Source organism: Bactrocera neohumeralis, unplaced genomic scaffold (genome assembly GCF_024586455.1).
Source record: "Bactrocera neohumeralis isolate Rockhampton unplaced genomic scaffold, APGP_CSIRO_Bneo_wtdbg2-racon-allhic-juicebox.fasta_v2 ctg3584, whole genome shotgun sequence".
Lineage (NCBI taxonomy): Eukaryota > Metazoa > Arthropoda > Insecta > Diptera > Tephritidae > Bactrocera > Bactrocera neohumeralis.
Window position 1 is genome coordinate 6,882 of NW_026090846.1, and position 24,121 is coordinate 31,002.

At 56.6% G+C, this 24,121-nt stretch overlaps 1 protein-coding gene across 1 annotated transcript; it reads right to left on the bottom strand.

Annotated features, from left to right (window-relative positions):
• Nucleotides 1-404: 404 nt before the first annotated feature.
• Nucleotides 405-2,412, bottom strand: LOC126767015 (AF4/FMR2 family member lilli-like). The gene is made up of 4 exons (XM_050484639.1): nucleotides 2,000-2,412; nucleotides 1,524-1,941; nucleotides 946-1,417; nucleotides 405-811 (listed from the first exon to the last, which is right to left on the bottom strand). Exons 1-4 carry the CDS (start codon nucleotides 2,410-2,412, stop codon nucleotides 405-407), a joined length of 1,710 nt encoding a protein of 569 aa, XP_050340596.1.
• Between the last annotated feature and the right edge of the window lie 21,709 nt (nucleotides 2,413-24,121).

Sequence of the window (24,121 nt, forward strand, 5' to 3'; positions counted from 1 at the left end):
AAACAGTAAGTGTGTTGTGTGTATGTGCGTGTGTTTTGTAACAGAGCGATCGAAAGAAAAAAAAAAGGAAGAGAACAATGATGAGGGGGAGAGAAGAAAAAAAAATGTATGAAAGGAGGGGGAAAGGGATGGAAAGGATGGCGATGAGGAAAAAAGAGGGAGGTGGAAGTAGGAGGTGAGGGGGGAGCTTCCTCGCTAGTCCACGGTCTTCAGTGATACTGCAGCGAGGTGAAATAAGAGAGCAGCGAGCGCAGCTGCTCAGAACGTGCGACATTGTGTGTGCTGCGGCCCAATTCGCTCAAAATGTCCGTCACGGCATCCCGTGCGCCGCGGTCGAGGCCTCCACCGTGCGAAAGCGGAGACGCAGCGCCGTGTCGGCAATTGCGGGAAAATCGGGATCATCGCTAACCAACACGCTGCTGCCGCCTCTTTTTTTTTGTTGTTGTTTGGTTGTTGTTGGCTGTGGCACGCGCCCTTGTCCTGGTGACTTCGTTCCGCTGCAGCTTCCGCTTCGTTGCCACTTGCGTTGTGATTGTTGCTGTTGTTGCTGCTGCTGCTCTTCCGGAGGCCGCCGCCGCCACTGTTTCCTGCAGAGAGGTGCTAGAGGTGCCCCAGTGGCGTGGCACGGCGGTGGCTTGCAAGAGATCCCCGTCGGCGGCGGCACCCATGGTCACCTTTTCCATCAGGTTCATGATGGAGTCTGAGCTCGCAAAGTCGTTCTCTCGTTGCGATTTGCATTGTTTGGGTTGCTGCTGTTGTTGTTGGTGGTGGTGGTGGTGGTGAAAACCCGATGCCGAGTGGGAGCACGAGGCTGTGCGTGGCAGAAACAGAGAGGTCCGGCATGCGCCATTCGTCGTCTTCGTCGTCCAGCAGGTGTGCGTTGTTCGCCTTTGCGGGAGAGCCGTTGCCGCCAGGTCTCTGACCGGGAGAGTTGTCTCGCTGAACCGGGAACGGCGCCGCTGCGGAAGCTGAAATTGTAGGCGGCACTGCTGCCGAGGTGACTGGCGTTCTCGGTCCCCGCACCACCGCGTCCACCCTCGTTGCCTGGTTTTTTGCCGTTCTTGTCCGCCGGGTGCGATCCTTCGTAGCGGAGGGGGTCCGCCGTGCCGCTGTCGTCCATTCGCAGAGCGGCCAAGTTGATGGCGCTGTAGTAGTTGTCCTGCAGCGGCTCCAGTGGCTGCATCTCTTGCTTGGCGGCATCGGCAGCAGTGGTTGCCGCCGAGCCGTTCCATTCGTCTCGGCAGTGTTGCTGCGGGGCGCGGTACTTGGGGCTGGACGCCGCGCACGTCGCCGAATGTGTAGTCCTCGTCGCGGATGCGGCTGTCGGCGAAGGGGACGCAAGAGCTGCCGGGCTGGCTTGGCGGGCTTTATTCTTGCTGTTAGGGCCCGCGCGGCCCAACGTGGCGTCAGGTCCCTCCTCAAAAAGGTATTCATAGTCGAAGAGCCCCGCAACGTACGCCCCGTGGCCACCATCACTACCACTGCCCTTGGTGGCTTTTGAGTTTCCTTATCCGTCAACGAACCTTGGATGTAGCGCGTGCTGGAAGAAGCGGCGTGCGGGTTCTTGTCGTTGCCCCCACGCTGCCGCGTCGTCGGCAGCTGCGGGTCTGCGCGATCGTTCTGCTGCTGTCCTTGCGGTCCGCCCTGCGCCCGCCACTCGATGCGTTGCCCACACGTGCCTGCTGCTGCGTCTGCTGCGGCAGCATCAAAAGGCATTTGCGACCGGCGAAACGTCGGTCATGCTCGCCGCGTTTTTCTTGTCGACCAGAGGAAAGGCCAGCCCCGACACTGAGACTGGGCACAGAGGCGCGTTGACCTGCCTTATCGCTGCCACCCGCGGCCACCGCGCCGACCATCCCGCTGCTGCCTGCCCGCGGCCGAGCACCGACCTGGCCACTACTGTCGCTGTTGTTGCGACGGACGTCTTTGGCAGTGGGCGTGCTAGCCAGGTTGAAGAAACTGGCCGAGTACCAGCTGGAGGCGTTCCCGTTCATCACACCCGAGCCGGCGTAGTCGATTCCGTCCAAGTGGTTGTCGTCCAGCGGCTGCTGGTACTGCTGCAGCGCGCTGCCGCTGCCCCAAATTCGTCATGCTCGTTTGGTTCTGCGCGGCGGTGTAGAAGAGACTCGGTGCGTGGTGCATCGAGCTCATCACGGAAGGTGCCGTGGACAAGCTGGTGCCGCTGCCCTCCCCACTGTTTGGTTGGGTCCGGGGACCGTTGCCGGCGCCCAGGTTGCTTGACGAGCGTTTGCCAGGGGAAGACAGAGGCCGCACTGTTGGCCTGCATGAGACTGCCGCGGCTGTGGCGCGACCCAGAGTGCGCGACTGCATCCGCCCCGGCCTCAGCTTTGTCGTGCTGCTGCTGACGCTCTGCTCGTCGTCGGCGTCCGGGGAGAAGGCGTCGATGCCCATCACGCTTGCAAAGCGGGTGGCACTCCGCGAGTCGTCCTCCGCCTCCGCCTCCTTCTCATTGGCCGATCCCCGTGGCCACCGGCGGTGGTGGAGGAGGCCATCTCTCCAGGCGCCTGGCGGCGGTCTGGCTACCACCCCGCTGGCAGACCTGCTGGCGCTTGCGGCGTGGAGCCGTTGCGGCGGTGGCTGCTGCTGTTGCTATGCCGAGAGCTGGTGGTGCCAGCCCAGGGGCCGCCGCTGCTACGCGTGCGAAGGCGCAGAACGCTGGAGGTCGATGCAAAATAGTCGCCGCCTGCGCGTTCGCCGTCCTCCTCCTCCTCCTCCTCCTCGTTTTTGTTGTCTCTGTCCTCCGGTCTCAGTTCACCACCACCGCCGTGCATCACACTGCTGTACCGGCGGTAGCCACCTTGGCGGTCGCGGGGGGTGCTCTTCGTTGCCGCCCTCGTCCGAGTCTGTGGAGGTGAGCGAGGAAGAACTGGAGAAATCCTCCTCTTCGTCGTCGTCCGCCATGGCGTACTCCGCCTCGACGTCGAATTCCTCTTCCTCTTCTTCTTCCACTTCTTCCTCTGCGGCGGCGGTGCTGTGGGGGTGGTGGTGGTAGTCGAGCTCCGGCCGGGCGGCCCTGCTCGCGCTGAGGCGCCGCGGCGGACGCGGATGTACGGAGTCGTCGCGATCATGCTGCGACGAACCAGTTCGAGGATTCGGCCCTTGTTTTCGGCGGTGAGGGCACGGGCGGTTTCTTTGTCACTGTAAGTGGGATGGTAGGTCCCACTGGGGTTCTGCAGGATGTTGACACCCAGCGGATGTTGTGCTTTTGAAAAGCGGGTGGGCGCAGGCTTCCTCCGCGGTCGGCCGCAGCTGAGGGAAGAAGGTCAGGCAGTTGACGGTCAGGTCGCACCACAGTGCCTTGTCCTTTTCATCACTGTCCAGCACCCAATTGCGCTGGAGCAGCTCCATCAGGCGGGACGGCCGCATCGGGCTCCGCTGCAAGTACGTCGCCGCGTTTCCTGTTGGCATGTAGCGCAGCACGTCCTCCGGGGTCGGCGTCCCCACAATGTTCAAGATCACCTCCAACTGTGAGCTCGCGCGCACGCCTGCCCACGCCCCACCCGCATCAAGCGCAGAGGGGACCATAAAGAGTGTCTTGTTCGTGCACATCTCATATAAGATGCAGCCCATGGACCACACGTCAAGCCCGGGGTGGTCTTTGATCGCCGTCATGACAACCTCGGGGGCGCGGTAGTAGCGCGTGCAGACATAGAACGTTCCTGCTGTCGTCCGCATCGCGGGCCAAACCAAGGTCAGCAATGCAAGCGGACGAAGAAAACACATCCGACTCATTCAACCGCACAAGGATGTTCTCTGGCTTCATGTCCCGGTGAATGATGCCGCATTTGTGAAGGTAGTCCAAGCCAAAGAAGACTTGAAACGCAAAGATCACTGCCGCTTTCATCAAAAAAGAGGACGGCAGGTGCAGTCGCTGCTGATCCTCTGCGGAGGAGCAGAGCTTGATGAAGGAGGTCAGGTCTCCCTTCATAAGTGGCATCACAATATGCAGGGAGAAGGCGGCCTCCTTGTGGATGGTGCTGATGCACTGGGAGAGATTTCGATGGTGCAGGAAGCGCTTCTCATCCATGGTCAGCCTCGCATATTCGCTGCCTTGCACGTTCAGTTGGGGCGGCACAGGAGCGGGTAGGCTGACTTGCGAGTCAACGGCTCCCAGGCACGGCGTCACGAACATCGACAGATGGTCAATCACATGAGGATGGGCCGAGTACAGAAACGACATAATATCCACCTTCGCGGATCAGGCGCTTCGTCTCTTGCTTGATGAAGGCGGCGCTATGGTCTTGATCGCGACCTCGCGGCCGGTGATTAGGTCGCGGTACTCCTCCACAAGCCCAAAGCCACCGCGGCCAACTTCATGAACCAGTTGATAGCGTCCAACGAGGGGTTCCGCATGCGTGAAAGACAGAGAAGGGAAAAAAGAAAAGAAGGGGTTTCCCTCTCACTTGGAGGAGGTTGATGTGGTTTGGCTGCTTTTTCTTAAAAAAAAAAAGAAAACAGTTTCTGCACAGTGGGTGTGCACTGCGAGGAAATGCGTCGCGTCGATTTGCCCTATTTACCGTCTTCCTTCTCTCTCCTTATTTTATATATATGTATATATATATATATATTTTGCTTTTTGAGATCAGTCCGTTGCCTTCGATTCTCGTGGGGGTGGGGAGAGGGGGAGAAGGGGTTACGAACAACGGGGTTAGCGAAGGGTTTTTCGTGTTTTTCCCCCCGACTGATTTGGGGTCGCCGTTGCGGCTGTTGTTGGGTTTGCAAAAAAAAAAACGAATATTTATACAGTAATCAGCGCAAAAAGAAAAGAGAAGATTGTCTTCAAAAACAAAAACGCGCACACGCAATTGCGAAAAGAAAAGAAGAAAATGAAAAAAGAGAAGAAAGAAAAAAGGAAAAGATAGGAATAAAGCTGCCTCCTCAAGTAAAAAAAAAAATCAGCAGCCCTAGCGACAGCAAGAAGGGAAAGAGAAAGAGAGAGAGAAATAAGTCCTTTCTGAACTCTCTTGCCTCTGTAAAATAAGTTCTTTTTCCCCTTTTTTGTGTGTGTGTTTTCCTCCCTTTTATGTGTGGGTGTGAACGCAAGTAGCAACCGCAATAGAAACAATGGTAGGAATGGTGAGAGAAGAAGAGGAACCCTTTTGGGTAAAAGTTCAAACGGCAGTGCACAAAAAAAAAAGATAAACAAAAAAAAAAAAGAAAAAGGAAGTCGTAGTGGACAAAGAGAAAGTCAGCTCTTTCTCACTCTCAAGTGCAGGTACACTCTCGTCTTCTTTTGTCTACCTTTCTTTTCTTTTTTTTTCTTTCGCGTGTGTGTGTGTGTGTGTGTCTCTGTGTATGGATACACAAAAAGATGTATAAATGAGGTTTGTGCGTTCCTCCCACTGGTAAAGCTACAAAAAAAAAGGGGGGAGAAAATAGGGACAAGTGTGTGCATGTACAAAATAAAAAGAGAAAAAAAAAAGAAGAGAAGAGAAAAGGAGGGCTAAAGCAGCTGTACATAAAGAAGCTCTGTGAAAGGAGGCGGAGCGGAGACGCCAGCCAGCGTGAAGTTGCCAGCCTCCCAAAGCCCTATCGCGCTCACTCTCTCTCTCTCTCTTTCACACTCCGGAAGAGGCAACAGGCACTCATGAGAAAGACACAAAGCAAAAAAGGAAAAACACAACACTTCCTCTTTTTTCTCTTTGTGTGTGTGTTTTTCCTTTTTGCTTTTGTGTCTTTTTACCTCCTTTCCGTTTGTTCTTCTTTTGTGGCTGATGTTGGTGTTTTTTTTTTCTTTTCTTTTTTTGAAGGAGATACGAGGGGGGAGGAGATCCTAGAAAGAATCGCAAAGGAATGGCTACAAAGGGGGAGGAGGGGGGAAAGGAAGGTCGTACTCGATAGATCGATGTAGAGGAGAAAGAAGCGGCAGAAGGAGTATGACAAACAAAAAGAAGGAGGAGAAAAAAAAGAAAAGGAAAAAAGGCATGTTTTTTTTCGTTTTCCTTCACTCCTTCTTGCCTTCTGTCCTCACCCTTTCTTCAGTTGCGAGACATTGACTACTACGGAAAGATAAAAGGAAAACACAAAATAAAAAAGGAAATAAAAACAAAAATAAAGTCCTTTTTTTGCTGTTGTTGCCGTCAGGCCACGCTATGCGCCGAGCTTGCCCTTGATGTCATCCATGAACGGCATAATGCGCTCGTGTTGGATGCGGAGGTTGGCGACGGCCTCCTCGCCGTCCATCTCCGAGCCATCATCGTTCCAGAGGTCTGTGCTATCCTCCACAAACTGGTGGCGGGTGCTCAGGCGATCGAAGATGAAGAACTTGAACACGAGGCTGTTAAAGACAATAAGGCCGAGCGTGATCTTCAGGCAGGCCTTCATGGTGGCGCCGCTGATGCCCGTCTCGCCGACGTTAGCGTAGAAAAAGGTGCGGGCGGAGGTGTTGAGGCTCTTCGTGAGCGCGTTGTTAACGGCAAGACGGCGAAACATTTTCTTTCTTTCTTTTTTACTTCTGTTTTTTTCTTCCTTTGAAAAAAAAGTAAGAGAAGAGAAGAGAAGCGGCTGCTTTGGCTTGGAAAGCGCGGGGGAGTGGTAACGGTTGTTGTGCTAAAGAGAAAGAACTATTTAACTAAAAAAAAAATAATAATAATAATAACGAAAAAGAAAAAAAGGAAGTAAAGTGAGAAAAGGATAAAAACACAGAATCGATCGTGAAGGCAACGGCAGGACACAGGGAATGGAGAAGGGTAAATCGGTCCCTCAACGGGGCCGCGATGTTTCAAAAAAGTTTAGACCCCTCCGCCGCCCGCCTCGCGCCCCCTCGGGGAGAAACGCTCACTCCTTAGCATCACGAAAAGTGTGGAGGACGGGAGGAAAAGGAAATGCGAGCGCATCGTCGTTGCAAGAACGAGCATCGATAAAGATCCCTCTTCGCGTTTCTTTTTCTTCTTCTTCTTCTTCTTGTGCGGTTCATGAGTGTTATGAAAAGAACAAAAAAAAAAAAAAGCCAGGAATGCAAAAGGGAGAAAAGAGGTGTGCATGTGGCTTCTCGTTAAACGGAAAGAAATAGTGTTACTGCAAAAAAAAAAGATGCGCTTTGCCGCGCACACACACACACACAAGTCACAGCATCAAACCAAAGAGCTGGCACACTTTTCACGCATTGCTTGGGAGAAAAAAGGCGAGAAAGAAAGAAAAGGAAAGAAAGGAGTTTCTGTTTCTTCTCTCTCCTTGGCCCTCGTCACATCTCTCTAGATGAGGCTCTCTCTCTCTCTCTCTCTCCTGTTTATTTTTCCTCCTCCTTTTCGAATAGTCGCCTCCACAGACGAGGCGCGTCAGTCCACTTCATCGCTTCCAGGTGCCAAATACGCATCGATGATGTCGTCCAGGTACGGCAGCACGTGCCTCTCCAACGTCTCGCAGACCTCAGCCGCCAGCGGTGGAGCGGCAGTGGCAGAAGGCAGCGGATCCTGTCCACCTCCTCCGCCCCGGTGCCCGGCTCCATCGCGAGAGCGGGGGAGGCGGTGGGTACGGGGCGTCCCTCGTCGTCGAGCACCTCTACGCGGCTGTCCTCCTCGGCCTTCACTTCTCTTCGCCTCGACGGCGGCGCTCCAGCACCGTCGCATGTCGCGGCTCTCCTTCACCGAGTGTGCCAGCAGCCGCTTCGCGTTTATGCCCTCGAGCTTTGCCATCGCCTCCTCGTTCTCTAGCATGCTCGCGATGAACTCAGCCAGGCAAAGCTGCACCTGCGCGTTGTGCTCGTCGCGGCTGGCGAGCCGATGACCGCCGTGACCAGCGAGTCGCTCTTCAGGAGAAGGGCAAACGGCTGCCTCTTGCGAGCTGGCGCAGTTACGGAAGCACTGCGCCGCGAGGAGCCGGTGAACCGGATTCGCGGAGGTGAGGCAGTCGTGCAGCGTCAGGCGCCAATCCTCGTCCTCGAGCAGCATCTCCTGGCCGTCGTAGGTGCGCGTCAGGTTGAGCAGAATCTGCAGGATCCACTTCCGCAGGTCCCGGCCCGCCTGCTCCGCCTCGGCCTCCTCTTTCAGTCCACCTCCTGCGCGGTGCGCTTCTTCGCCGCCGCCGCTGTCTCCTCGGTCTCCCTCTCCATTTGGTACAGCGTTGGCAGCTTTGGGGGTCAGAAAGTCGTAGTACTTCTGCAGCTTGCCGAGGTAGAAGCCGCGCATGTCCTCGTCCTCCTTTTTGCAGCAGGTCGTCCACGGCGGAGACGTGGCTGGCGGACCCAAGTTGCTCAACAGCATGAACGTCATCTCTCTATTGAACGCACGTAGGCGTCCGGCAGGGCGGACTTCTCCATCCCATCCAGCAGCCGCATCGCCTTGCGCATCACCTTGTGCCCCACCAACGCCTCCGCGCACGAGCCCTCCGCCGACGTGTTAATCAGTATTGTGAGAATGTCGCCAAGGATGTTCGCGCTGCCAGCGTGCAAGCACTGCAAGAGCGTGTCAACGGCCTTGCCGCCCCTTTGGTGGTCGAGAGGAACGCGTAGAGGTCGCGATTGTCTTTGCTGTGCTCGGCGATGCCGTGAACCGCCATTTTTCGCACATCCTCGCGCTCGTGCTTGAAAACTGGAAGGTCTTTCGCAGCTGCTCCAGCGCTTCGGGAGAGGGCTGATACGTATCCGCCATGATCGCCTTCAATAACTAAGGATGCTGGCGCAGTTGTTGATGTCGACTCTTTTTTTCTTTTTTAGTACGTTTTTGTGGGTGCGTGAACCACAACGATGTAAGCAGGTAGGATCTAGCGGCAGGAGCAGTGGAGAAAAGAGGGAAAAAATAAAAAGCACAATAAGTTCCAAAAAAAAAAGCAAAAGGGAATCAAACAGCAAAGAAGTAGAAACGATGGGACTGTGTTGAGCGTCACCGGGGTTCGCTCATCAAACCGACGGTGGCTCCCATAGATCTTGTTTGTTCTTCCGTTTTCCAGCAACTTCTCCCTCTGTCTCCTCTCTCTCTCTCTCACTCTCTCTTGCTCAACGTAACGTAAGAAAGGCGCACGTGTGTTTGTTCCTTCTATTAAACTCTTTAGAGACCGGCACCTGCAGCGGTGTGTCTTTAGCGACTTCACTCACATCGCACCAACAACTCAAGCAGAAGTGAGCCAAACGTTAACACTTCAAACCAAAGCGGCCTTGTTTTCCTTTTTCTTTTCTTCGCTTTTTTCGTCTTCTTCTTTCTTTAAAGAAAGAAAATAGAAACGTGGGAGGAGGAGGAGGCATGCCAAAAAAACGAAAATCGGACAGAGAAAGAGAAGGGGAGTAAGCAACCATCATACACTTTATGAAAAAAAAAACAGAGGGGGCGGTGTAGCCTTTGAAGCGGCTAACAAATGGTGATTGCCCTATGGCTTGAGAGAGGCGGTGCGCCCTGCCGATGTTTTCCCAACACAGAAAAAAAAGCAGAAGTGCGTTTCTGCAAAAGAAGAACGGGCGGCTGCGGCTCACTGAGCGCTGACAGCGTTGTGCGCCTTCTCGAGGGCGGCCTGAACCGCCGCCGGTGCGCTCGCTGCCCAAACGCAACCCGCATTGTGCGAATCTGACTGCACAGCGCCGCCGCCGCAGACTGAGGCAGCAAGCCCGGCTCCATGTAACCCGCCCCGTCCAGCTCCTCGAGCAGTTGAAAGACCGACTGCACCAAACCAAACTCCTCACGCTCGCCGCCGCTGTTCAACAGAGATAAGGTGACGTCCTCGCTGAGCTGCTGGACAAGCCAGAGGATGGCGGACACGCTCTCCACCGAGCGATGCACCGCCGCCCCGCCGTGCCGCAGCGCGCGCTGCGTTGTCTCCGTCAGGCGCTTCAGCTCGGAGACTTCGTCCTGTGCGAGCTGGAACAGCAAAGTGCGGTCGGCGGTGGTTTTCGCGTTGCTAGCGGCAGCGAGGTAGCGGCGGCGTGGCGCGGGCGGCACCGAGTTCCCCTGAGAGGCGGGTGTGGGTCCGTGCAATGGTGCGCGATTCACTGAAGAGGTACCAAAACGTCGCCTCGCTTGATTCCATCTCCGTCATGGGTGGAAGGGTGGAGTTGCCGTTGCCGTTGCTGCTGCTGCTGCTGTTGCCGATGCTGCTGCTCGACGTCGTCGTCCGCGGCGGCGGCAGCGCCGCTGTCTCGCTGTTCGACCAGAAACGGCACAACGCGATGCATGAGGATACGACTGACGTCCGCAATCGCGTCGAGCTCGGCGTGGGGCTGGGTCAGCCAGAACTGCGCGCAGGCCTCGAGGCCGCTGCGGAGCACCGTCAGGTAGTCGTCGAGCCCGTCGGCGTGCATGGCTTCCCACAGGATCTGCTCCGCGAGGCTGTTGTGCGTCAGCAGTTCGTCCAGCGGGACCTGTTGGCTGAGCAGCCGCCTCACCTCGGCGTGCACCTGCTGATCCGTGTCGGCCTCCACAAAAGCCGCACCAGCTGCGCCTCCATGTTCCTCGAGCCGCTCACGGCTCAGCGTCTGCCGCTCCAGTTCGTACTCGCGGGCCGCGCGCAGGAAGGCGGCGTAGACGGAGGCGCGGTGTCGGCAGTCCCGCAGCGGCCGGGCCATGCCGATCACGGCGACCATGCCTTCGTCAAAGGGGTATCGAGGCAGCACCGCAAGGAAGGCAGCGTACGTGGTCATCGCGGAAGCCAACGCATCCCCGCAGTAGGCCTGCACCGCATGCAGGCTCAGCGCCTCGTTGTACGCGCCGTCCATCACCAGCAACAGGTGCGTGAAGATGCGGACGGCCTCGCGGTAGTTTCGCGCCTCGGCGCCCCAGTCGGGACCCTGGGCGCGGTGGGCGGGGTTTCGACATCCAGCCAGCTAGCGTCGTCGGGCGATAGAACTTGAAGAATGTAGCGAATCTGCATCTGCTCTTCGTCGGGGCGGTCGAGAGGAACGTGCCGGCCAGGCGCTGCGTGAGGCGAGCCACGAGCTGCCGATCAAAGCCCAGTACCCAGTCATCCTCGCTGCCCGTCTGCCGCTCCAAGAACGCGCGGTAGCCCTCGCCCTCCACCGGCACGCCCGCATCCATCAGGGTCTTGCTAAAAGCCACCGTCAGCGCGCAGCGCAGGATACACCATGCTGCGTCGCGCCAGTTGTTGTTGACAAGAAAGGCCGGCTCCAGCACCTCGAGGTTGCCGCACAGGGCGGCGCCAATGACAGCGTCGAAGCCGTGTCGCGCACCACTCTCCGGCCGCGCGTACCGCTGCGAGTCGTCGTACAGTTGGCACAAGTTGTCCAGCCGGTGCTCGTTCCCGCACCAGGCCTGATCAAGCTCGCCGTGCGCGTACTCGCCAAAGAGAGGCACCAGCGCCGTTTTGGAGGAACCACGGCTCCTTCACGGTCTGCAAGTGGGCGGCGCTCAGCACGCAGCTGTAGCTGCCATCCTCGCAGTTGATGGTGGCGTCAATGGCCTTGTGCAGCTCCCCACCGCGGATGTATGTCAGCAGCATTTGTCGGAGGACCACGTCCTCGTCGCCTCGCAGCCGTGGCTGCTGGTGGGCATCGCGGTACGTTTGCTCCAGCCATTGGCAAATAATGCAGGCACGGCGGAGCGTCGGCTGTCGCATCAGCAGGTCCTGAAGGTGTGCGTACTGCGTAATGAACCAGCGACGCTGTGGCTGCGTGCCGCAAATGCCAATCACCTCCGGGTCGTACTGCGCCGCGCGCTCCGCGTCTAGCAGGACACTTTCGACGAGGGACCACAAGTCGGCCTCGCGTTTGCGGTTTCCATCGTAGGAGAGCTGCTTGAAATGCTCCGCCGTGACCACCGAGGACACGCTGGCTGGTGCGCCGGCGCCGGCCCTGCCGCCGTTAGCGCGGGCGTGCTGGCCGTACCACTCCGCGTAGCTGCGAAGGGGTGGAATGGCGGAGGTGGTGGTGGCGGTGCCCCCCAGTCGTCCGCTCTGGGAGAGATACGTGGACGAAGGAGACCGCCCGTGACAGGGTTGCCTTCCGCATCGTGCAAAACGATGGCTCCGGCGGTTGGGACGTGGCGACCGTGGATGTCGAACAGGGAGCCGCGTGCTACGACCTCCGGTAGGCAGACTTTGCCGCAGATCTCCTCGTAGCTCATTGCACTTCTCCACTTTTTCTATTACTACTCCACTTTATTTCCGTGCACGCTCTTCGCTTTGCAAAGTCGAATCAAAAAAAAAACGGCGCTCGGAGGGGAGAGAAACGAAGCTCGGCAAATCAAACACAAAAAAAGTGGAAGTGAAACAAAGAGAGTTCCGTTCCGTCGACCAGATCGATGCACCGGAGGCAACAGTAGATAAAAGCCGCAAACGACGACAGTAAAAGAGGAAACGAACAGGGAAACAGACGCAGAACAAAAACTCTGAAAGACCAGCGGATGGTCCGATTGTTCTCTGCGACAAAAAAGGAAGAAGAAGGTCCGAAAGGAGGAGGAGGAAGAGGAAGAGGGATGAATGATAAAAAACGAGAGCACTGTGACTGGCAGGAGGGGAGATGGGAGGGGGAGACTGTGTGTGCTTCCCCCTGCCTTCACTTTACCAGCAGGAAAACGCGGTTATCCTCCGCGGCACATTTCAAGGCAAACATTGAGTAAGGAGCACAAAAAGAGCTTTGTTTTCTTTTTTTAGTCGTTTTCCAACGCGGATCGATCCACATGCACCTGTATGCATGCGGACGGGCACAAGTGCGCGTGAGTATTCAAGATGCCTCCACGCCACTTGCGTAGAAGACTGCCTTCCCCACCTTCTTGTGCTTCCTGTTAAAACTGCAGGAGGCGCTCATAGTCGCTGGCGGGGTGGGATCTTGGCGCTGAGAGGTGGACCGAACCACAAGTCCTCCACCGCCGTCACCTGCCCTATGCGTCCAAAAATGGGAAGGGTCTCGGGGTCTGAAACGGGTCGTCTGCCGCCTCACTTGATTCCTCTTCGCGCCTTTTCGGCCTCTTCTTCGTTGGTTCCTCGGTGTCTAGCAGCCCGCTGGGTGTGTGGGGGAGGCGATGGCGGAGGACGACGCTAGGAACGGAGAGGACGAGGATGCGGCGCCGCTACCGTCGTCTAGCCCAAGCAACGGCGCGCAGCGGGGGAAAGCAAGCGCGCACCCGCAGCTTTTGCGTCTGCATCCGCCGTTGTAGGGGAGGGAGAGGGTGCTCCTTGCTGCGCGGGTCCGGTGGCAGCGGTCGACGGCTTTTTAAGGAAGATCGGCTCATACCATGTGTACGCTGGCGCCGTGGCGTCGATGCCGTCGGTTTCTAACTTTGTCTTGAAGGCGTCGTGCGTCCACGGAGGCAGCGATAGGCCGTGTACGTGGTTCGTTGGGGCGGGCATGGTGTCGCGACGTTCGCTTTTGCAGCGCTTCCGTGTCCACTTGTCAAAAAAAAAATGAATTAAAAAACGGAATGCTTCCTTTTCAAATAACAATTTAAAAAAACGCGAGAGAAGAAAGAAGTGTGAAAGCGGTTTTCAGAGTCATTCAATGCTTCACGGAGAACGTACTCGCTCGCTCTCTCTCTCATTCACTGTCTTTTGTTTTTCTCCTTGTCTTCAACCGTCTTTCCGGGATTGAATCATCAACCATTTCCATGAGTTGACATGCGAGTTCAGAGTGAACACCCACAGAAGTTGCAAAAAAAAAAAAACAGTGGCAATTAAGTTTTTTGTACATCACATGAAAAAAAAAGAACTGGAAGGAGGAGGGACGTTGTAGGACCACACATGCACACACACACACACACACACACTCTCGTTCTTCCCTTCCTTTTTTTTTTTGCCGCATGCGCGTAAAAAAGAAAAAAAGCAAGAAAGAAAACCAGACAAGGTTAAATATCGTCGGTGCCGCAGGCCTACGATTCTCGTTGTTGTTGGCTGAATAGGAGGCCGCGAATATTGTCTAGACACTTCTCCACGAGGTCAGCAATCTGTTCCGCGTAGTCTTGTGCCACCCCTTTCGTCGCGTCACTCGCCACCACCACCGCCTCAAATTGCCTCTGCCCTCCTCCCCGCCTCATCGATGCCTTTCCGGTGGGTGAACCTGCCGGTGTACTGCAACAGCATCTTCAGGAGTTCTGCGTCCTCGACGATGCGGCAACGGGTGCTGGCGGTCAAGTTCAGCACAATGCCAAAGCTGTTGTACACCACGCGCAGGTCCTCATGACCGAGAAAGAGCAGTACCACTTCATCGCACTTGCTGCTTTCCATCCAGTCCCGCCCGGAGTTCGTGAAGCTCAAGTTCCCAAGCGTGCGTGTCGCCTCGACGGCGGCCTCCACATCGCCGTCCACCAGCACCGAGGCGAGCACGAGGCCCAGCGAGGTGTACAGCTCCTCCAAATAGATGACGCCGCTGTCGCTCTGCCGCTCAATGGCGGGAAAGTAATAAGAGAGGGTTGCTAAGGCACATGAGGGCGTACACGACGGCGAGGCGCGTGCCGCTGCCGCGCGCGACGTCCTTGAGGAAGAGAGTGAGCTGCGTGGCGGCCTCCTCTACGTAGGGCAACGGCAGCCCTTCCTCCCCCATGACCGTCACGCCCACCAGCCATACAATGCCTTGGATCATGGTCAAGGAGCTGCTGCCTCCCTGCGCCTCTGCCCTCCCCCTCTTCCTCCTCCTCTGCCGCTGCTGCTGCTGTTGCCGTTCCCGTCACCGCCAAAGAGGGCAGAGCAAGCGCGGCAGGGGTGACGAAGCGTCGGAGGAGGAGAGCTCGACGTCGGTGCCGTGCTGGGCAAGGTACCGCTGCTGGCGAACGCAGCCCTCCGCCACCTGTGCCATCACGTTGCTCAGACGAGACACGAGAAGGTGAAAGAGCGTCTCCTGCTCCTCTGCGCGACTCCGCACGCTGTCGCTCAGCTGTCGGCTGCCCTCCTGCTGATCTTGCGCCGCGTGGCCTTCTTTCGCCCCGCGTTCTCGCTGGCCTTGATGAAGTGCAAGCTGCGCGGTGAGTGCGGCCAGCGAAGCCCGCATCAACCGCGTGTCTTTCTGGAACTCCGCCAGCCAGGCAGGATCAAAGACCAGCTTCGCCAACGCGCGTGCGACAGAGGCAAGGATGGCCGTGGAGGCGGAGCTGGCCGCCGCCGGCAGGCATGCGCCTTCGAGGACAGAAAGCAGGATAGGCAGCGTGCCGAGCTTGAGCAAATGGTCGCTGAAGTCGCTGCTGAGATCGCGATAGAGCAAACAGACGGACGACAGCAGCTGTGGGAGAAAGGAGGTTGCCTCGCTCATGCTGTCGAGCAGACCACCCGTCGGTGATGGCGGCTGTGCCTTGTAAAGCGTCAGCACTCGCTGCGTGAAGCTGTTCAGGATGGGAATGGCACCGAGCGTCACAAGGTGGAGAGACACCGGCACGCCGCCCTGCTTGCCGCTACCGCTGCTCCTGAAGCTGCCGCTGTTAGTGCTGTGACCATCAGTCCGCTGCTGTCGTTGCCGCCGATGAGGTGGTCGATAGCAGGCGACGTTAGCAGCGTCGCGGCGTTGTTGCGCTCGCCGGACGACTCGAGCACGGTGGCCCTCGTGCAATTTCGCAAAACCTCCAACGCGTCCGTGATCACGTGTGGCTGTGTGCGAAGCAGCGCATCGCTGGCGAGCAGCTGCAGGAGAGGCTCGACAAGTAGCTCCTGTTCAAGCCACTGAATGACTCGAAAGAGACGGCAAGCTCCTGCTGCGGGGTCAAGTCCTTGCACAGCCGCCGCTCACGCCCCGCCTCTGCGGTCGACGACGCGCACAGAAAGTGGCACGGCGCTGCGGTCAAGCGGCGGAGGAGCAGTACCATCTCCGCCAGCGGCACGCTGCCACCCGCGGCGCCCGCTCTTGACGCGTCATCGAAGCCGCGACCGCTGCGCAGGAGGACCGAGGTCAGCACCGCGCCCACCGCCATCCTCTCGTCTTCTGCCACGCTCACCGCCCGCTCGCCGGGGCTGCCGATGCTATTGCAAAGAGAGAGGAAGCTGCTGAAGTACTCCAACCACGCGGTCCACAGGACGTTCTGCGGATTCGCCAGCCAGCGGGCGAGGTTTCTGAGGAGAGAAACCTGCTGCCGCGGCTGTCCCTCCGCACACATGAGAGACGACAAGAAGCTCTCTGGGCATAGCAGGGGCGACGAAAGCGCGTCGGTCGGCGGTGACGACGCGGCCGTGGACGTCGCGCCGACGCCCAACGTGGAGCCGCGAGAAGACAGCAGCAGTAGCTGCAGCGCCGGAAAGGAGAAGGGCGCGGCCCCGCCCAATGCGAATGGCGCGGAAGCGAAGAAAGGCTGCTGCTGCTGCTGCTGCTGGCTGGCCGCCTCAAGGGATTGCCAAACGCGTCGTGCGTAGGGGAGAAAAAGGAAGAGGCGGCAGCGGCGACCGAACTCCCTGCTGCCGCATTCCCTTGGGTAGGCGGCAGTGGTGGCGGCGGGGGGAAGGGGAAAGGGAAGAGAGTCGGCGGCCAGCGGGCCGGTGGGTGCCGCCGCTGCCCAGCAAACCGTAGCGGCCGCGCCGCGCGCCCGCCCCGCACGTTGGACCCTGTCGACCGAGCGACAGGTTCGCGGGGGGCGGCCTTCCCTTTAGGAACGCCTCGCGCGCGCGGTCGGTGGTCGGGCGGAGGAGCGACAGCGGCGTTTCCGGTCGAAAGGGCGCCTGCACCGCGGCTCGGGCGTTCTTCAGCAGTCGCGTCACACGCGCGGCACTCAGCCGCTCGCTGGCGGCAGCGGCGGTGGGCAGCGGCGGCGGCGCATCCCTCGGGAGAGTGGTGGTGGTGCCGCTGCTTCGCCCTCCTCGAAGTACCCGCCGCGGGGACATCGCACTCGGGCTGTGAGGACGTCGTGGGCCGTGGGCCGTGGCGAGAGGGCGGCGGCGGCGGCGGTGGCGGCAGCGCGCGGCTCTCTGGGCCGGCCGGCCGCCGCTGCCTGCAGGAAAGCCGCCGCCGTTGCTGCTGCTGCTCCGTCTCCTGCCCGCACCGCCCATCTGCTGCTTTACTCGGCTCTCCACATGGCTGTAGTCGGCCGCGCGGGAGACAGATTTGTCTCGTTTCCCCTTTCGAGGATTCGCTATGGCGGCGCTGCTGTGCGGCTGTGACTCCTCCGTCCGCTCGATTGGGGAGCTGAAGAGGATCTGATGGCTGCCCACCGCCACCGCGCGGCGGCCTGCGGCGAGTGCCGGCTTCTTGGGTGGCATGACAGACTGCGCTCTGTCCTACTTTTCGCAGTCCACTTTTAAGCTCTTTTCTATCGAAAAAAAAAAAAAATATATAAAAGAGAGAGAGTGAAGCAACTGCAGAGTGGAGGTGGGGTGTGTGTATAGATCAGATCAACAGAAAGTACCGCAAAGAACGACAAAAAAAAAAAAAGAATGCTGTGTGTGTGTGTGTGTGTGTGTGTGCGTGTGAGTAAATGGTTCAAGTAAATAAAAAAAAAGCAAAAAAAGACTTTGTTGACTTATACGAGAGTAAGGTCTGCACTCTAACACAGTAGGATAGTGGCGGTACTTGCCACAAAGGACTGGACAAAAAAAAGACAAAAATGAAGCAAAAAAAAAAAAGCCTTTCTTTAAAAACAAAAACTTGCGGCCTGTGCGACTTAACGTGCAATCGTTCATGAAAAAAAAAGAAAAAAAAAAAAAAGAGATGATACAAAAAAAGTGTTGACAATTCTTCGTAGGACGCGTCTGTCTTCGCCTTTGTTCTTTTGGGAATGCACAAGACGTTGGGTTGACACAGATGCTATGCAGTGTCAGTTCCTTTCCCTTTTTTGTTGTTGATTCCTTTTTTTTTTTTCTTTTCTTCTTTTCTTGTTTTTTTTTTTCGTCTGTGATCTTGACAGAGTCGTCATTGAGTTTTTTTTCTTTTTTTCCAGTGGTTGATGTTGTCCAACTCAAATCTCTCCACAGTAACTAAGCTAAACCCGTCATGTGTCGGTGACTGTGGTAGCAACTCTTCTGTGGATTTCACTTTCAAGTTCTTTTTTTTTTTGAACTGTTTCTTTTTCCCGTTTTCCAATTTCTCACTTTTTTCTTCCTCCCCCTCTCTTCTCCCCGCTGCTGCTGTCGTTGATGCTAAGGCTTTGACCAAAGAGTGTTATCAAAGACGTCGCACACACACACACACACATGCAATGTCACGGAAAGGCAAAGCTGTGGTGTGGTCAGCAACTGCTGCAACGGCAGCAACAGCGAGAGAAGAAAAAAAAAGAAAACAAAAAAAAGAAGAAAACGGTCTACACTCAAGTGCCACCTTCCTCCATCCTTGTCCGTGTCTGGATGTTGCTCATTCATTTTTTCCCTTTTTGTAAAAAAAAAAGAATCCTTCTTTCCCTCTCGCAGAGGGACGATGCAGTGGAGCGCAGCTCTTCCATTTGTACTTACGAATGCCTTCCAATTAAAAAAAAAAAAGTGCCTTCAAACGTTTTTTGTTTAAACAAAAAAAAAAAAAGTTGAGAAAGGAGGGGAGAAAAAAAAGGAAGATTTGTTTGCTTGATTGTTTGTTTGTGTGCGTGTGTGTATGCAGACGCGTGCCTGTCAGTTCCCGCTTTCGTGGAGCGATCGCAGCACAAGAAGACGCAGAAACATGCGGAGAGGGAAGGGAGAGAGAGCTGTCGCCCACAAGGTCGTGCATTCCTCACCGCTCTCTGTTTTTCCAACTTCAACTCATTAACACATTCACTAACATCAATGGCATTCGTCTTTTCGTTGTTTTTCTTGTTTTTTCTTGTTGCGGTGGTTGATTGTTGACTGTTTCAGATGAAAGAGAGAGAGGAGGAGGAGAGGAGAGAGAGAGAAGCCCACTTCCGCACTTGGACGTTGTTGCATTTTCTTTTTTTTTTTGGTGTTTTGTACGGAGACTCGATAGCAAGCGCGTCGTCGTCTGCTTCCTACGGTTTAGTTGTCTCTCTCCCCTCCCCCTCCCCCAATGTTGCCTGGGGGGTGGAGCAAAAAGCCAAAGGACGGAGCACAAAAGTGCAATTCCGTTAACAATAATGAGGAGAAGTGTCCTTCTGAAGAAAGAGGAAAAGAAGAAAAAAAAAGAAGGCGTGAAGAGTAGAGATGAAGAAAACGAAAAAGAGAGATAGAGAGAGAGACAAGAAGAGATTCTACATGACGGTCAGAAAAAAAGTTCCAAAAAAGTGTCCGTGTTATTCCTTTTCTGTTTGTTTGTTTGTCTGTTTTTTTTTTAGAAAGTCAAATTATTCGTTGTTACGATTTCGCGGGAAGACATTAAAAGAAAGCGGGCGGGGGAAAAAAAAAGAGAGAGAAGCGCTCGCAGTTGGGAGGGCAAAAAAAAAAAAAGAGAGGAAACCACGACGCCTTTTTGTTGTTGTTGCTTTTGTGTATAGATGCATTTTCTTTTGCTTTGCGTTTTTTTAACTTCGCGTGTGTGTGTGTGTGTGTGTGTGTGTGTTTAGTCAAAGACAGGCGCACGTACAAAGTGGACGGCAGGTCTTTCCCTTGCTCCCTCAGCTCTTTTTTTTTTTTCTCTCTTTCTTTCTTCTCTCTACCGAACGCCTCTAGTTACCGGGCAAGGAGCAACGCCGCCTTTTTCGGTCTCATCGTTCAGAAATGCGGAAAGCGCAGAGAGTGCAGAGGACGAGTTCGACCGCGCGTACTGCTGGTAAACGTCACTGTCGCCCGTCTGCTGAGGCGAGAAAAGGCTGTCCTCGATGTTGCTGCCGCCCTGGTCCCTCGTGGCACCGCCCCTCGCTCCTCTGCCAGAAAGCTCGCCGTCCATGCTACTGTGACGGAAGAGAGGTGATCAAGGGGGTGAGAAGGGTGTAAGCATTTGCTCCGTGCCGGCGCCGCGTCGTTGCAGGCGAGTCGACAACGCCCCTCTGCTGCTGCTGCTGGAAGGGGCTGCGGCGGCGCAAGGAGAGCGAGGAGTGAGGATAGGGGGCGGGGGAGGGGAAGTAGACCGTGTGGTCCACCCGTGACGGGCGTTACCGCCGAGGGTGGTGGTGGTGGTGAAGGAGGAAAGGAGGTCATCGCCGACGACGACGCTGCGATCAGCTGCGTCGGTGGAACCAGCACCGGGACTAGAGGGGAGGGATGGTGGCTCACATTGTGGTGGGAGCTCCACCGGTTGACGGGGGCGATGTAGCCGTGGCTGTGGCTGCTGCCCTGACGGTCCAGCGCCGCCGGAGGAGGACTGCGTCGTCGTCATGCTCCCTCCGTTCGTGAGGCCGCTCTTGCCTGTCTCATGCGAGACGAGGCTGCTCCCCGTGCGGGTGGTGGTGAGGGCGGCGGTGCTGCCCGTTTGGCCAAAGATGTTGTTCTTGTCCACCGCAGAGGACAGCCAGGAGATGGAAACGGGGTAGTCCACCGAAGTGTGGCCGCGGCCGTGCGAGTGACTGTACGGCGACGAGCGCGGCGACTCGCAGCGCACCGCGAGGTCTCTGCGGCTTCTATGCATTTGCTGAAGCCGCTGCGGGTCGCTCTCCTCGCGCTGTCCATCGTCCCCGCCCGCCTCGTCGAGTCGCGGCGGATGCGGCGACAGCCGCTGCCGCTGCTGCTGCTGCAGTGATTGATTCAGACCGTCCTCGTCTGTTGGTCGGCGCTTCTTCTTACTCTCTTCCTTGTCCTCTCCGTCTGCTTCGCCCTCCGACCGGCAAGGACGCTGGACAGGTCCCCGTACTCAAGATGCACCACCAGCTGCTCCTCGTAGGTCAGGGTTGGGATGACGTGGTATCCGTACTGGGCGGCCGTGATGACAAGGTCCAGCAGCGCGAAGATGATGGAGACGCCGGCAAGCGTAAAGAACAGGATCGGGTAGGTGTCTGCGACATAGTAGTGGTACGTGCACAACTGCGTGAAGGTCGAGATACGCAGCTGGTCGTCTGGGCAGTAAGGGCAAAAGTTAGAGAAGGCCTCCTGCTCGTCGCGGTACACCGTCTTGTTGCAGAGCGTAGACCCGCCGCTACAGCGGCCCTCCAACTGGAGGTTGCACACCTTCGCGTTGGTCCCCGGCGTCAAGTAGAACTCGCTCGACGTGGTGACAAAGGAACTGTGGGCCGAAAACGGGAGATTGGATGAGGAGCTGCGCACGGCGTGGGCTAGGTTGACGACTTGCGCTCGCGAGGAGAGACCGGGGTGCCGGTGGTGTAGAAAAGATTGTTCCATCCTCCTCCATCGTCGTCGCCTCCGTGAGGGAGGCAAGCGCGGTGGATAGCGCGCCGAAGACGCCAAAGAAGAAGATGAGCACGAGCACCACCACATTAAGGCAGTAGTACGTGGATTGTAGCAAGCGGAACTTGCGGCCGTCAATGAACACGGCGCTCACCTTAAACGCGTAGCCAGACAAATTCTTTTTATCGCCCGTTAAGGCAGCCACGGCGGCCTCCGTAGCGTCCTTCTCCGCTTGTGTGTACTCCTTGTTCAAGTACAACAACGGCGGCTGCCTCCCGCCGTCGCTGCCGACCTCCTCCAAAGAAGCGCAGTGTCCTAGTTGCCTTCCGTTGTCGTCGTCCTCGACAGGGAGCTGAGAAGTGGTGCGGGAGGAAAGGGGGTGCCGCCGCCGCCGTACTATCGGTTCTGGTCAACGGCGGATGCAACGAATGGTCGTGACACTCAGCGGTTGCTGCGGTGCTCTCTCGCGCGTGGTCATTGGAACCTCGCAGACGAAGAGTTTTCTAATCTATCCCCCCGCTGTCTTGTGGCGGCTGTCGCGGGTAGATAAGGATGGAGCCAGCCTCCTCTTTCCTCTCCTCGTCGCCCAAATACCGTCGCTGGTCGGGCGCGCAGTGCCTAGCATCGCCGTGGCCCTCCACGTTGGCGTTGATCAGGCTCGGCGCCAGGGGCGAGGAGAACGAACGAGACGTGGCGGGCGCGAGGGTCTCAGTCGGCAGACTCATTACTTGGACAGGGGTCAAAGGCTTCGCCAATCACAACACCGCCGCCGCTGTGTGTGTGCTCTTCGCCCGAGGCGCCGCCACCGGCCGCGCGGCAGCCTGCGTCATCCACGTCGTGCTGCTTACCTGCTTCCTGCGCCAGCTCCGACTTTGCACCACTCCGCTGCGCGGGGAGGATTCGTCACGTCGCCACAGCCATCGCCGCCGGGCAGGTTCTCCTCTCCGCTCTTCGCCTCTGCCGCCACGCGGCGGTGGATCTCCTTGCACTCGGGAAAACACAGCGTCTGTTCATTCTCGTAGTGGCTTTTGCTGCTCTTGAAGGTCGGTCCGCTGCCGCCGCTCTCCATGCTGTGGCGCTTGTCTTGATGGTGGAGGTGGTGGTGGTGCGCGTCGTGACCGGCCCGCACGGTGGCCCTCGCCGTCACCGCCGGTAGTGACGGGTGAAGCCAATTGCGCAGCGGATGAAGTGTGGCGAAGGCGCGGGTAGACCGCCGCGACCCGGTCCGCCCACCCGCTGAGACGGGCGAAGTCAGCGTAGAGCCCGACAGCCGCTCCTCTGTCTCCGTGGCCGACAAGACGATGAGCTCTCTCAAACTTGACTCTAGCGGGCAATTGGAGTGGCAGTGCGTCGGTGTGTGAAGATTGTCTTCGCCGGCGTCCTCGCGGGGAGCCGGGGTGGCCTCGGCGGGCGATGGAGATGCGGCTGCGGATGCGGCTGCGGCTGCTGTGGCTGCTGTGGCGGGACGGTCCCCCGTGGCGGGAGGCGGGATGCACAAAGATGCTGTCAACGTTGTGCTGCAAGGCGCGGTGGTCGGCGCTACGGTTGGCGTCGTCGTCCGTGTCCTCCTTATCGACGGCGGGGGCGCTGTGGAGCTGCTCGCTCTTGCGACCGCCGCAGCGGGTGAAGCGCGAGGCCCACTCTTGCCTGCGGATCATGTCAAGCAGCGTGCCGGCACGGCTGGTGATTGTCACGCGAAAGTGCTTCCGCTCGGTCTCTCTCCCTGGTGCTCGCCTCCGCCTCAGCTGGTAACGTCGCCTGCTGTTCAAAAAGGGGAAAACGTAATACACGACGCAATAGGCGACCGGGATAGCCGTGGTGCACGCTGCACACACGAACATGAACATGGTGGACCGCCGCAGACCTCTTGACGGGTCCTTGAACACGTGGTAGTACGCGCTGAAGTGGACGATCTGGGTGGCGATGATGCCAAAGGTGCCGCTGGCCACGATGAGGGTCATCGCTTGAAAGGAAAAGGCCATCCACACAATCATACGAAACCGCGACTTAGACGGTACCCCTAGAGACATGATTACGCGTGCTGCACGGTGAAAAAAAAAAGACAAAAAAAAGAAGAAAACAAATTGAGAAAGGAAGCTTCCAGAATAACAAGAAAAGCTTAGTGTTCAAGTAGACAAAGAAAAAAAAACATGAAAGAAAAAACGTTTGTGCGCGTGCGACAAAAAGTGAGGGAAAACACACACACACACAAAGCCAATGTACAAAACGGTATAACCAGGAAAAAAAAAGAAAAAGAAAAAGAACAGTTCCAGTACTTACGTGAGTAAATGCAAAAAAAAAAAAAACGAACAAAAGAAGTTAAACTGCCTTCGCTTAGTAAGGACCACACACTGGGAAAAGAAATCGGCTAGCGTGAATTGACCTCGTCTCTCTCTCTGTCTCTCGACCTTTCTATCCTCGCCTTACACCGTGCTTTTTGTTGTTGTTGTTGTTTTTTAAAGTTACCGCGGTGGTGTGTCGAGGAAAGGAAAAGTGGAAGGGGAAGAGGAAAGAAAGAGAGAGGATAGTCAGACAAAGGTAAGAAAGCAAAAAAAAAAAGAGAGGAAAAGGCAAAAGAAGAAAAAGCGAAGAAAGAAAGAGAGAGTGGAGAAGACAAAATACGAAAAAGGATACAGACAAAAGATCAATGCCACGTGCGGCAGGAAACAATAAGGAGGAAAGAAGAATAAAAGAAAGATAACTTTTCTCTGGGAAAAAAAATTTAAGCAAAAAAAAAAAGAAGAAAGCGGGTCCTGAGTACCCTTTTCCTGTCGTAATTGTAAGGATACCAAAAGACGGAGTCGGTGTGTCTATTGGTCGTCGATCGCTGCTTTTTTCTTCTTCTATGTTCTTCAATTTGTAACGGAGCAAGGGAAAGGAGAATAAAAGAGAAAAAGAAGGAGAGAGAGCAAAAAGATCTTTTCTTCGTTGTCCAGCTGCCCTGTGGGTGCAACAGCACAAGGTGGTCACTGTGAGGTGTGAGAGGTCCGACGCAGTCTCCCCCATCCCCTCCGTGATTTACTTGGGTATCTACGCAGTGAATTCTGTCTTTTCTTTTCGTTTTTTTTCTTTTCAGGCGGCTCGATCCTCTCAGTCAGTGCAGGCGGTGCCCCTCCCCCCC